Raw genomic sequence first — 14,281 nt, forward strand, 5'->3', positions numbered from 1 at the left:
TTGCAGGAAATAGCCACAAAATTATTTGATTTCCTCTTTTTTAAGAAGATTAATTTTGTTTGGGAATGTGGAGTCTTAGTTCCCTGACCAGGGATCGAACCTGTGCTCCCTGCATTGGAGGCACGGAGTCTTAACCAGTGGATCCCCAGGGAAGTCCCTTGCACCAATCATGTTTAATCAACATTAGCAGAGTCGGTGCTCCCCAAATTGCTATATGAATTTGATGCAGCGCCAGTTATAATCTCAGCAAGCTTTTCTGCAGAAATTTACAATCTAATTTTAAAATGTGTAGAGAAATTAAGAGGACCTAGGCTATCTATGGGGTTGCACAGAGTCGGACACGAGTGAAGTGACTTAGCAGCAGCAGCAGGCTGTCTAAAGGAATCTTGACTATAAGAGCTAACACATTTTAGAGCTAGAAGGAAATATCACTGGGTTTTGTGGGGGTATAAATTCCTTGAATTCTCTTAGAAGTTAGGCAGGACTAACTTTTATAGATTGGGCTTGTATAAAAATTAAATATATAGACATTTTGCCATGTCCCACCCCAAGCCAGCTAAGTCACATTCATCTTTCACATGTTGGCTGACTAGTGATGAATTTTCCTTACCTTCTGCCAGTGTGTGGAGGGGCCTGGCCCCCAATCACAGGGTGATGGTGGTTATTTGTCTCCCTGTTCTCTCTCACCCCCAAAAAAGTCCCCCTCCTTTCCTCACAGTAATTTCTTGTCATTCTTCTTACCTCTTCCTTTATGCCATGGGTTTTATTCTTACACACTCTAAAGATGCAGTGTATTTGAGTATGCAGTGAGAAAGATCATATGTTTATGTGTAACTCAAAACACCATGACCTTATACAAGTAGGAAGTTTGTTTTTCCTAGCTAACTGAGAGTCTAGTCTAGAGTTGGAGGACTTTTTATAAAGGATGAGCTCCCCTATTTAAAAAATATCTTTGAGCTCTCCTGACACATAGCATCTTAGCAAGGCTGTCTCCTTGTCTGAGGAGAGACGGCAGAGCCAATACCCAAATGTAACTTGACAGTTTTCTCTGCCTCCAACTTTTGAATGTTCTCAAAACCCATTTCCCTACAGTCTGCCTCCAGCTCTGATTTAATACCTTCTTATCTTTCTATCAAGTCTTTTCTTTTTTTTTTTTTTCTGGTTTTTTTATTTTATTTTTTCAGGAACACAAATTTTATTTTTCTCCATTGAAGCCTATAAACAAGACTTTCTCCACTTGAAGCCTATATCCCCCCTTTCTGTCCCCCACCATCCCCCCCTGCCCCCCCCCCCCCCCCCAACTCTAGATAAGATCTGGACTCTTATTCTCCTGTTTCTTCTAATACCATCTTCCAGTCTGACACCAGGGGCCTTTGATTGATTAGTATTTGTGTGGAAATTATTTCTGTTTCTTCTGTATGTTGCTGGGACCACCCTAATCCGAGCAGTAAGACAGATCAGTATCAGTTAGTGATTGTGACCTCTCACTACAGCTTTATTTCAGGTATTCTTTTATGACTTTTCAACTTTTAAATATTTCACCCAGTAGGCACTTTCTGTTTAGATCCAGGATTGTATATAATTTAAGGTCATTTGGCAGGGTGTATATATCTGGGGGTCAGGACAGGTTAGTTTATTCAATCTCATGTCCTTGGAAATACAACAGTGAATTTTGAATTCTGGTTCCCCCTCTCTCCCAAGTTGATTGGACAGATCTTGCCTAATTCCTTGGATGAACAGTTATTGTAGCACATAAGATGATGTACTAGGAAAGCATACAGTAATATCTTTGTCATGTTACAGGCAATTGTTTTCACTTATTTTAAGGGCTGTGAAATGCATTCTTCTTCCAGGTTTCCTTGAGCTCCTTGTCACTTGAATACCAGAATGTTCCTTCCTGTCGTACCAGAACAGATACAGCTCCCTGTCGCACACATGTTCCTTAGTCCTGAATCTGTGTATTTGCGTTCTCTTCAAGCTAGGCAGATGCATTGAATAGGAGTCCTCACCTATCGAGAGAAATGGTGTTCTTTCTTTCTTTTCACTTTTTGGCCGCATCACATGGCGTGTGGGATCTGGGTTCCCCAGCTGTGGTCTGAACCTCTGTCCCCTGGAGTGGAAGTGTGAGGGCCTGACGATGGGTTGCCAGGAGTCCCCGGCGTTCTTTCTTGATCTCAGCACTTTGTGCTAGTTGCTCTGAGCTTATTTAGTTGAGACAAATCTTCGGTGATACATCTTAAAAATGAATGTTGTCACCATGGAGAAGTGAACTCCTTCCAGATTCCCTTTTTGAGAAAGTCACTGGTGGAAATGTTATTCAGCCAGTAGCGTGCTGTACGCAATTTGTTAAAACTGGCTCAGTGCTTTGTTTCATTTACTAATGTTAATAGGAATATGGAAATAATTGTTAATGTCATGGTAGTCTATAAACTGCTGAACATGGTACATAAAGGATTTTATAAATAAGAAAGGAAGTTGGGATTTTCCCCTCAAATGCGTCCCTTTTACTTGTTGTAGCAAACAAATGAAGTTTGGGGAGAAACAAATTGATGAAAGCCATTTTGTTATTGAGTTGCTAAGTTGTGTCCGACTCTTTGTGACTCCATGGACTGCAGCATGTCAGGCTTCCTTGTCCTTCACCGTCTCCTGGAGTTTGCTCAAACTAACGTCCGTTGAGTCAGTGATGCAATCCCACCATCTCATCCTCTGTCGTCCCCTTCTCTTCCTGCCTTCAATCTTTCCCAGCATCAGGGTCTTTTCTAATGAGTTGACTTTTCACATCAGGAGGCCAAAGTATTGGAGTTTGAGTTTCAGCATCAGTCCTTCTAATGCATATTCAGAATTGATTTCCTTTAGGGTTGACTGGTTTGATTTCTTCTCCAACACTATAGCACGAAACCCATTAATTCAAACAAAAAATAAAAGATGCAGTATTAATAGATTGTATTTGGTAAATGTCATTCATAATTTTTTACTTGCCTCATTATCTTTCCAGGGAGTGGATTTTTGTTTTAGTTTTTATTTGTTTAAAGAGTATAAGTAGTGGATTAAAGAAAAGACTTTTGCTAAAAGCAACCAGCAATGAAACCATAGGTATTAAACTAGTTTCTTTCATAGAAAATGGCTATTCCTTGAAGTGTTTCTGAAAAGTTCCTAAGACAGTTTTAGATTCTACAGTGTCTAGATTATACACATATCTTTTGTTGCCACTTAAAAATCAAGTCAATCATGGGGTTCCCCGATGGTCTAGTGCTTGTCAGTTCCCCACACAGGCTTGATCCTTAGTCTGGAAAGGTTCCCTACACAGTGGGTCAGCTAAGCCTGTGTGACACAGCTGATCAACCTGTGCTGTGGAGCTCCCCAGCTACATGTAGAGAAACTGAAAGTGAAAGTTGCTCAGTCATGTCCGACCCTTTGCGACCCCATGGACTATACAGTCCATGGGATTCTCCAGGCCAGAATACTGCAGTGGGTAGCCTTTCCCTTCTCCAGGGGATCTTCCCAACCCAGGGATGGAACCCCGGTCTCCTGCATTGCAGGTAGATTCTTTACTAGCTGAGCTATCAGGGAAGCCCCAACGAGAGAAAACTCGCATGCAATGAAAGACCCAGTGCGTCCGCAAATAATAAATAAATAAAAACAATCAAACCAATCATTGCCTGGCCCTCGGGGCCATTAGATCAGCCCAGCTGGCAGGGCTCTTCTGAGGGTCTGTGAGGCACTGTTATCCCCACAGGAAAAGCAGTGAGGGGGGCAGGCAGATGGCTGATGGCGGGGGCCCAGGCTCCCCGGCTAGCCAGCAGAGCAGCCCCTGGACTCAGGTTCTGTCAGCCCAGACCGACTGTGAGCTCCCACAGGCCAGTCTGAGAGGAGGAATCTGAGAGTGACTAGTTTACAGGAAGCACAGTGACAAGGTAACCTGTGCTAATGGATTAGAATATATTTCAGCTAATAGCATGAAACTTCCCTGGTGGCTCAGACAGTAAAGAATCTGCCTGCAAGAGACCTGGGTTCTATCCCTGGGTCAAGAAGCTCCCCTGGAGAAGGCAATGGCAACCCGCTCCAGTACTCTTGGCTGGAGAATCCCATGGACAGAGGAGCTGGGCAGGCTACAGTCCACGGGGTTGCAAAGAGTCAGACACGACTGAAGCTGCTTAGCATGCATGCATGATGTTTAGGGGAGTTTTGGGCACTAAGGAAGTTCAAGTGGGCTTCAAAGTAAATGTGTGTGATGTGTTTTAGAGGGAAATACTGTAGCGTTTAACATTGCTCTCACCGCATCCCCAGGTTTGCCGGCAGGATGGCAGGAAACAGCCTCGTGCTGCCCATTGTCCTGTGGGGCCGCAGAGCCCCGACGCACTGCATCTCCGCCGTGCTGCTGACGGACGACGGGGCCACGGTCGTGACCGGCTGCCACGACGGGCAGATATGCCTCTGGGACCTTTCCGTAGACTTGGACGTGAGTGTTTGAAATGCCGATCGCACTTTTTGCATGCAAAAAGCTACTTAAGAAAAAAATAACACAGTTCCAGAATAATTTTACCTCTGTATTTTCTATGAGATACATTTTGACTAAAATTGGTGTTCAGAATGATTATCAAGATTACTCAGCAGAGTTGAGTTCTGCTGGTTTTTGGCTTGATTCCCAATTATAATAGCTATCCTACCTGGCTTACTATGTTACATTTAAGATTTTTTCAGAAAATTTCTAACCATATTGAAGGAAGTTTCCAAAAAGATACTAAAAAAACAATTTTGAGCCTTCTAAGATCAGTGTCTTGAAGAGAGAAAACCTTTGTAAAAATGTACAAAAATCAGGGTGTGTGTTTTTGCCATTCTTTACTGCTGTGTGCTCTGCTCCTGGGTGCTCTCTGTGCACAGACGCCCTTTTTCCATATTTTAACCTCCAATCTTGGACAACCCCCCCCAGGAATTTTTCTATAAGGAGTAACAGAGAAGATGGGGTGATAGTTGTCATGGAATGTAGAGGCAAACAAGTTGCTTTTATAAGTAAAAAACTTTTTAAAAGCTTTATTGAGATAAAATTTACATCATACAATACACCCTTCAAAGTGTACAGTTTAATGATTTTTACTCTGTTCTCAGAGTTGTGCAGCTATTACCACAGCCAGCTTTAGAACATGTTCATCGTCTCAACCACCTGGGTAGTTCCGTGGTTAAGCACCTGTGCTTCCGCTGCAGGGGGCTCGGGTTCAATCCCCAGTCGGGGAACTGAGATACCACATACTATGTGGTGTGGCAAAAAATAAAAAATAAAATTTCAGAGAGAAATTGCAGAAGTAGTATTTCGTGAGTACGTAGAGAGATGGAGATAAGAGTAAAGGAGGGAAACTTGTTAATATAGGCATTATCTCCCATATACAAAGTTTTATTGCTTCCACTACCTGTAGAGGTATCATTTTGGAGAATAAAACTATAATTGCAGGAAATTTTATAATATATGGCAATAATGAAAGAAGTGAAACATCATGGTAAAAGCTCAGCATTGCAGGCAAATGAAGTTGGCTCGAATCTTGGCTACTCTGGTGTCTAGCTGTGTGCCTTTGGGCAGTTTGCTTACCTGTCTCATGCCTGCATCTCATCATGTTTAAAATAGGGTCACACACAAGGTTTCGGTAAGGATTCTGTGAGGGAAGTTATATTAAGCAGTTATCACAGTGCTTGTACATAGTAAGGATTTATTTAATGAATAATTATAGCATCTCAGATAATAGAAAAGAAAAAAAAAAACTAAAAGAAAAAAGAAAGGAGTGTGGAATGATGTCTGACTGTAGAACTAGTGGCCTCAGGGTCCCAGACTGGAACGTTAGTGCTGGTGTTTAGTCTTAAGAACTGTCTCATCACATCTTTTAATCCTAAACATCACTCCTTGCCACTGACAACTTGATAACTGTCACTTTTGAACTGTGGTCTTTGAGGATGGATTTTTTTTTTTAATCAGTTGAACAGATTATCTTATATATCTCTGTACTAGTTATATCTGAAATGTTTATTAATAACTGTGACAAATTTTTATGGAATATGGTGAAATAAAAATAGAAAGGTATAAATATAACAGTATACCACATTTTTCGGAGAAGGCAATGGCACCCCATCCAGTACTCTTGCCTGGAAAATCCCATGGACGGAGGAGCCTGGTAGGCTGCAGTCCATGGGGTCGCTAAGAGTCAGACACGACTGAGTGACTTCACTTTCACTTTCCACTTTCATGCATTGGAGAAGGAAATGGCAACCCACTCCAGTGTTCTTGCCTGGAGAATCCCAGGGACGGGGGAGCCTGGTGGGCTGCCATCTATGGGGTCGCACAGAGTCGGACATGGCTGAGCGACTTCACTTTCACTTTCACCACATTTTTACTTTTCCTGTAATTATGTTGGTACTCATTATATGAAGCCTCCAAGTTTGCTTTTTCTCAAAATTGCTTTGGCCATTTGGTGTCTTTTATGGTTCTACACAAATTTCATCAAGGTTTTTTCTATTTCTGTGAAAAACACCATTGGAATTCTGATAGGATTGCATTGACTCTGCAGATTGCTTTGAGTAGTATGGACCTTTTAACAACATTAATTCTTCCAACCCAAGAATGTGGGGTATCTTTCCACTTATTTAGTTTACCATTTCTTTCATTAGTGTCTTACAATTTTTGGAATACAGGTGTTTCACCTCCTTGGTTAAGTTTATTTCTAAGTAATTTATTCTTTTTGATGCCACTGTAAGTGGGATTGCTTGATTTCTCGGTCTGATAACTTGTTGTTATAGAAACAACAGCTTTTTGGATGTTTATTTTATATCCTGCAACTTTACTTAATTTCTTCATTAGTTTTAACAGTCTTTTGGTTGAGTCATTAGGATTTTGTACATATAAGATCATGTCATCTGCAGAGAAAACATTACTTCTTCCTTTTTAACTTGGTTGCTTTATTTTTTATTTGATGCTCAATTGCTCTGGCTGCTGCTGCTGCTAAGTCGCTTCAGTCGTGTCCGACTCTGTGCTACCCCATAGACGGCAGCCCACCAGGCTCCCCTGTCCCTGGGTTTCTCCAGGCAAGAACACTGGAGTGGGTTGCCATTTCCTTCTCCAATGCATGCAAGTGAAAAGTGAAAGTGAAGTCGCTCAGTCGTGTCCAACTCGTAGCGACCCCACGGACTGCAGCCCACCAGGTTCTTCTGTCCATGGGATTTTCCAGGCAAGAGTACTAGAGTGGGGTACCATTGCCTTCTCCGAACTACTCTGGCTAAGACCTCCTATATTATGTTGAAATGTCAAGAGTAATCATCCTTGTCTTGTTCTTGATCTTGGAGAAAAGCTTTTAGTGTTTTCTACATGGGCTTGTTCCATATGGCCTTTATTATGTTAGGATACATTCCTTCTACACCCAATTTGTTGAGAGTTTTTAATCAGGAAAGGATATTGAATTTTGTCAAATGCTTTTATTGCCCTATGAGATGATTATGTGCTTTTTTTCATTCATTTATTTTTGTTCATCTTTCTAGGTTTTGGTGAGAGTACAGTCAATTTTAGCTACTTTATTATGACTGAAAATGGAATTTTCTAGCAAAGCCATGTACATTGAAAATAAAACTAACCATTGGTAAATTTGATTTTCTTGGGAAAAATTAAAGAATTGACCAAAAGCATTTTTTTTTCCAGTGGAGGAATATGGAATCTCTGTTTGGAAATGGGATTGGTTGTATGAGAAAACATTCTAGGCCTATTCTAACCATAAACAATGATAGTATTTTTCTTTCAATTATAATTATGCAAAATATGACTAAGGTGATTTTGATTCCAAAACTGATAACATGAAAGGTATTAATCATTCTCTTTTCTTAAGCTGGGTATTGACTATGTGGTTAGATGTTTTTTATATCTGGTACATATGTTATAAATATTATTTGTATATGTATAAAATGTTAAGAAATATATCCTGAAATTACTTAAAGCCCTGATATCACCTAAAATAATAGCATGATGTTTGGTACAAAGTAGATGAATTTGGAGGCTGATTGCCAGACTATTTTAGAATAGTGGGTATTAAGCCATCCTTTCAAAGGCACTATGGCAGTAAATCATTAGTCTGTGACAGTCATTATTGGTTCCTGATAGTTAACGTTGATACCAGCTCTTGGTAAGTGTACCTGTTCTCTATTTTTTGTGTTTGGGATGTCAGTCTAGAGGCTCTAAATGTGCTTTCAGATCATGGAAAGTATTATTTTTAAAAATAAGTGAGGAGAAATTATTTTATATGCTAATTCACATTCTTAACCTGATTTCTCTGTGCACTCGAGCTCTGTGCTAAACACTGCCCTGCTTTAAACCTTGGCTCCATCCCTCTCTGTATGTTGGGCAGGTAATGTCACCTCTTGCTGTTCCACTTTCGACTTTATTACTACTGGGGTGATTGTGAGCATTGAATTGGTGGGAGTCACTGTTCTGCTGCTGTTAGTTTTTGGTGTCCTGAGCAGTTCTTCTCAAATCTGTATCTGTACATTTATACTGAATATTTAACAGAATTCCTAAGAATGATTACTTTAGAAAACATATTGTGTATTTCTAGGTCAACCCTCGAGCGCTGTTGTTTGGTCACACGGCGTCAATCACCTGTTTGTCTAAAGCTTGTGCGTCTAGTGACAAACAGTATATTGTGAGCGCATCTGAGAGTGGGTAAGTGTTTTCTCATTCGCTTTTTTCCTTTTAAGTCTTTAATGCAAATAATACCAGTGTATTTGTAAGTAGGGAATTTTATTTTATTTTTTGGGTATCTTTTAAATAAATGTCTCAGTTGTCTCAACATAAAGCTATTTGAAATATGGTTTTCAAAATGAATTTTATCTTTATTAATGATTTTTATAGTACTTTCATTGTAATTTATGGTTATGTCTTTGGCTTGCTTTTGAGAAACTCAGAATACCGTAAAAGTTAAAGTATGGTCGTTAATCCCCATGGCATTTTTACTGAGTTGGCAGACAACTTTGAGAGTTTTAAGAAACCTCAGTGATGCTAGGTTAGCATGAATTTGGAAGATGAAGCCATACAAAAGTGTGATCAGTTATATCGATGTATGTTAATACACTAACATAGCTATATCCATTCCTAAGTCTCAGAGCTTGCTTTTGGAAAGGTAGGTCATTGGACAGCAGGTGAAGGGCCTAGAATGGGGGGAATAAAAACTTTTGGGATGTTTAGAAAATTGTATATTTATGAAACACGTTATTGAAGAGAGTCAGGGAACTGGAAGAGAGTTATTTAAGAAATTATCCCTTCAACTCTCTATAATTTATGAATTTGAAAAGAACCTTGTGTAGCTGAGAAGCAGTACCAGGTAAGTTCATATTAGAATGCATATTCTAAACAAATAAGTGAGTTTCCTTTGAAAAGTTTATACCACATGGGATATAGGAAAGTGAAACTGAGAGTTGTTTGGTCGTGTCCGACTCTTTGCAACCCCATGGACTGTCCATGGAATTCTCCAGGCCAGAATACTGGAGTATTCTTTCCCTTTTCCAGGGGATCTTCCCCACTGAGGGATCGAACCTAGGTCTCCTGCATTGCAGGTGGATTCTTTACCAACTGAGCTATCAGGGAACCCCTAAGGCATCTTATAATAAGTATCAGGATCACTGCATTTTATTAATATTCTCCTCTGTTAAATAAATCTTCAGTTTATTTCTTTAAAGGACAAGGCATATTGACATTTCTAATTTTGAACGTTGTCTCTTTAGTTTGAGATAAAGCTTTTTTCTTTTGCTCAGTCAGTTCAGTTGCTCAGTCATGTCTGACTCTTTGCAACCCCATGAACTACAGTAAAATTTCTGCAGCAAATGTGGAATCAAAACTGGAATATTGTGTTTAATTTGCAAAGATTTGGAAATCAGTTGACCTTAAGTTTTGTGTTTTGCAGTGCTAAATTTTCTAGCTACGTTGATAATCAATGGAAAATTGGAATGGTTTAAACATTTCGTTCTAGTTTTTGTCACCTGCCCTTTTACCTATCACTTAGGCCTGTGCTCTGCTTCATTATTATCCTTACTCTGAGCTTGAGGGTGAGAGAGCAGCCACTCTGGCACAGAGGTAGAGGAGGAGAGTTCTGGAGGGCCTCCTACCAGTTATGGCCAGAACCGCTGCCGAGACTCCACCAGCTAACAGGGAACCAGGAAGTGCAGCCCTCGCCGGTATCCAGAAAGAATGTGGATCGGGGCAGGGGTGGTTAGGCTGGAGGGGAATTTAAGGCGGTGGCTGGGAGGGCCAGAAGTTTTGGTGAACAGCAATAATGACTATATGCTGCTTTTTCTGAAATATGTCCATTTTAATGGAAGCTTAATTTTAAACTACCGTGACAAAGTTGAACCGTGCTTTTAAAACTCAGATTTAAAGTCAGCGATTATTTTGTTTTATAGGGAGATGTGCCTCTGGGACGTGAATGATGGCAGATGTATTGAATTTACAAAATTAGCTTGCACACATACTGGCATACAGGTTGGTATTGATTTCTGCAACTGGCCAACTCAGCACTGATGGTCAGTTTAAAAAGTGTTTTTTTTTTCTTTTTTTAAAATTTTATTTTATTTAACTTTACAATATTGTATTGGTTTTGCCATAAAAAGTGTTTTTTTTTTTTAACACCAAGTCTCTCTTTTTATATGAAAAATGGGTGGGAATGGGTAATGGGACAGGAAGACTAGAATTGCAGCAGTTGACGTCTTCTTCAGAAGACAGTGTAGTGGGGGAGGAAGACCAAGGAGCGGAGACGAGTGCTGAAAGGTGTGAGCCAGCCATCGTCGCTGCTGCGTCTGCTCTGGCTAGGTGTCTTGGTTACCCACGCGGGAGCCCCTTATTGGTTGGGTGAGCGTTCTACATCCTAAATAATGGAATTCTCTCTTGCTAAAGCCTTTGTGATTCCACTCATGACTGACACAATCCATTAAAATTTTTTTTTTCCTTTTTTGGCTGCTCTGGGTCTTTTCTTGCCGTGGTGCGCATGCTCAGTGGTTGAGGCCTACAGGCTTAGTTGCCCCGAGACATGGGGGATCTTAGTTCCCTGGCCAGGGATTGAACCTCTGATCCCTGCTTTGGAAGGCAGATTCTTAGCCACTGGACCATCAGAGAAGTCTCACACAATCCACTTTTTGGACGATACCCTTTTCCTTGCTTGTGCAGTTGGCCTTGGGTCTATAAAAGACGCGACCTTTTCATATACCTAACTTAACTCAGGAATTTACAGCAATTTATAGCCTCTCACCTACATTCCTGATGAAAGTGAAGTCACTCAGTTGTGTCCGACTGTTTGTGACCCCATGGACTGTAGCTTACCACGCTCCTGCATCCATGGGATTTTCCAGGCAAGAGTACTGGAGTGGATTGTCATTTCCTTCTCCAGAGGATCTTCCCGGCCCAGGAATTGAACCTGGGTCTCCCACATTGTAGGCAGACGCTTTACTATCTGAGCCACCAAGGAAGTTACATATTCCTGGTATTCCCCCTTATTCTTTCATAATTGTCAAATTCTTTGTGCTTCAGATTACTCATCATTTACTGCGTTGAGTGTTGGGAAAATTGCAGTGTATATAGAAAATGTGATTTATAGTCTTAATGGGGAAGGAGAGGGAGAGGAGGGAACTCAGATTTATAGCATATATCTACCCTTGTGTGGTGTCTCATTTAGCCCCACCCATATTCTTATGCATCAGATAGAAGTATACCCTTTTACATGTAAGGAGGCTGATAGTCAGAGTGATTAAATAACTTGCCCCAGTCTCACAGTGAGTCATTCCCGTCACTAGGATCTCAGAACAGCTTTACCTGACTCTGGGGACTCGGTTCTTTCCGTTACATCATACTGCCTCCCTTAAAACAAACAAAATAATTTGTTGAGAAAGAAAACCTTCTGTACTAACACAAATTAGAAAAGCAATGGAAAATGTTTAGAGATGGTCAGTGTGATATAGATCTTTAGTGACTATTTATTGCCCTGGAAGAGCCTTTTAAAAATCGCTTCTTCAATGCTATTAGGGCGTATGCTTTTTTTTTTTCCTTTTTAAACATTTTTTATTAAGCCTGGTTGATTTACAATGTTGTGTTAGTTTCAGGTGTTCAGCTTTTTTTCTAATTGCTTGTTACGTTATTTTTTTTCCATTCACTTTTAGCTCTGTGATCCATTTTGGATTTTTATTTTTTTGGCCCCACTGTATGGCTTGTACCAATATTCTTGCCTGGAAAATCCCATGGACGGAGAAGCCTGGTAGGCTGCAGTCCATGGGGTCACAAAGAGTCGGACATGACTTCAATTTCACTTTCATGGCTTGTGGAATGTTAGTTCCCTGACCAGGGATTGAACCTGGGCCCTTGGCAATGAGAGCATGGGGTCCTAACCACTGGACCACCAGGGAATTCCTAGGACATACGCTTTTTATTTAAAGGGCCTATATTATTTTTTTTTTTTTACCATATGAAGAGTCATTAAATTTATAAAGAGAAAAGGGGTAGTATATCATTTAGATTCATTGACTTTATAGATAATTTAACTGAAAAATTATATATCAATGTCATTCAGACTCATTGGGTGTAAATACATTGACTGCTATAAAATTTAAGATTTAAAAACTTTTGGTTTACAGTTTAAGAGAAATTGATCAGTGTGTCTTCAGTGCTTCCTCTTCGCCAGATCTGGTATGCAGGCCTTCTGTGCCCGACTGGCAGTCATCCCTAAGGAGAAGGTGCTTTTTGGCAGATTTGCTAGTGTGGCTGTTGTTTCCTTTGTGATACGCACCTTCTCAGGTCCAGAAGCAGGTTGTTCTTTTATGTACATAGAAATGGTGAACCTCGATGACATTGGCACACTGAAATCACAAGGAAGTGCCAAGTTATTAAAAGAACTCTTGGGGGCATCCCTCATTAATACTTGGAGAACCTTTTTCTCCATTAAAGTCACCGTTTTTTTGCCCATCTCAAAGTGTCTTGGAAGCTAAATTAGTGTTTGGAAGATGGTTGGAGTGTAACTTTAAAGCAAAGATGAGAGGCGTTCAGTCAGGCAGGTCCGATAAACTATCCCTGCCCTCAGGACAGAGCGCTCTCTAGTGACTGCAGTGCGTGTGTGTTTCCTGGCTGGTGTTGGGGGCGCCCCGCATCCATCCCTCCCTCGTTCCCATCCACCCGGTCCCCCCTTTCGTGGGCCAGGGCTGCCTGCAGTCACGTGACTGTGCGCGTCCCTGGCAGTCCCTGGGAGCCCAGATCGCGTGTCATGGGTCGACCCGAGGTCTAGTGGTCCCCGCCTTCTGATAGTCTGCGTTTTGCTGGCCCCTCTCTGGGGGTTTTCTGGTGCTACCTGGCGCCTCGTTAATGTGCTTCGTGCTCCATGTGTGTCCTTATGAAGTGCTCCCAGTACAGGGGACTCCATAGTTGAGAAAATCTTGTCTTCCACTGCTGAGCTCTGAGCAGTGGACGGATGAGTGTGGGAGCAGCCTGAATCTGGTTTCTTCCTTGCCTCCCCAGTTGTGGGGTGGTTACAGCACGGTCCTGTGTGTGGTGTCCCGCTTAAACACATGTGATTTTGTATAAGGTTCAATCCCTTGGAAAGTAATAGTCTGGATACTGGATGTCCCAGACTTCTAAAAATCTTCTAGGGGAATCATTCCACTAAGAGATAACTTACTTATTTATTTTTTGAGGCTAAGGGAAGTTGGGTCCTTTGATAAGTCGATGGTCTTATTTTAATAGGCATTCTTTCTCTGCTCTTTGCTTGCTGGAAACCCTTCTTATCTTTTTGAGTTATTCTTAGCATGTGTTGCATCACTGTATTGGTTCTTTCTCTCTTTTTCTTCCACAAAGTGTAAATGTGCACTACAAGAATCGTTTATAATGGTTGTCTTGCACTCTAGTCTAAGATAACACTTGCGTTACACAGAATTTACTTCTGATTTTGTTTGAATAGAATCATCCTTGCTTATAAACTTTATTTGGTTATAACTAGTAATTACAAACCTCTACTCACTGATTCTCATTCACCTAAAACTCTTTCTTACTTTTGGGTCCCACCCATGCTGCCCTTTTGCTTTGATTTGTTTGTGAAGCTGATTTTATTCAGATGTTTTATTAATTCATTCAACAATTTTATTTTAGAATGCTATAGGGGGACGAAACAGAAGAATTATCATGAATTCTACTCCACAGTAGTTCAAAAGGGAAGATAAGATGTTAGGAAAATAATTTTTATTAGATATTTTGCGTATATTAGCGTAACTTGATGTATGCACATGTGTGTCC

At 40.7% G+C, this 14,281-nt stretch overlaps 1 protein-coding gene across 4 annotated transcripts in view; it reads left to right on the plus strand.

Moving 5' to 3' along the window:
* Nucleotides 1-14,281, plus strand: part of WDR7 (WD repeat domain 7) — a 357,488-nt gene that overhangs the window by 18,508 nt on the left and 324,699 nt on the right. For all 4 annotated transcript variants that reach the window (XM_070362049.1, XM_070362051.1, XM_070362048.1 and 1 more), the window contains 3 exons: nt 4,288-4,459; nt 8,580-8,686; nt 10,420-10,498. In XM_070362049.1, coding sequence (XP_070218150.1) covers nt 4,301-4,459; nt 8,580-8,686; nt 10,420-10,498 — 345 coding nt within the window. In that variant the 5' untranslated portion in view covers nt 4,288-4,300. The remainder of the gene's footprint in view (nt 1-4,287; nt 4,460-8,579; nt 8,687-10,419; nt 10,499-14,281) is intronic.

The sequence above is a fragment of the Bos mutus genome, chromosome 24 (assembly GCF_027580195.1).
Source record: "Bos mutus isolate GX-2022 chromosome 24, NWIPB_WYAK_1.1, whole genome shotgun sequence".
Lineage (NCBI taxonomy): Eukaryota > Metazoa > Chordata > Mammalia > Artiodactyla > Bovidae > Bos > Bos mutus.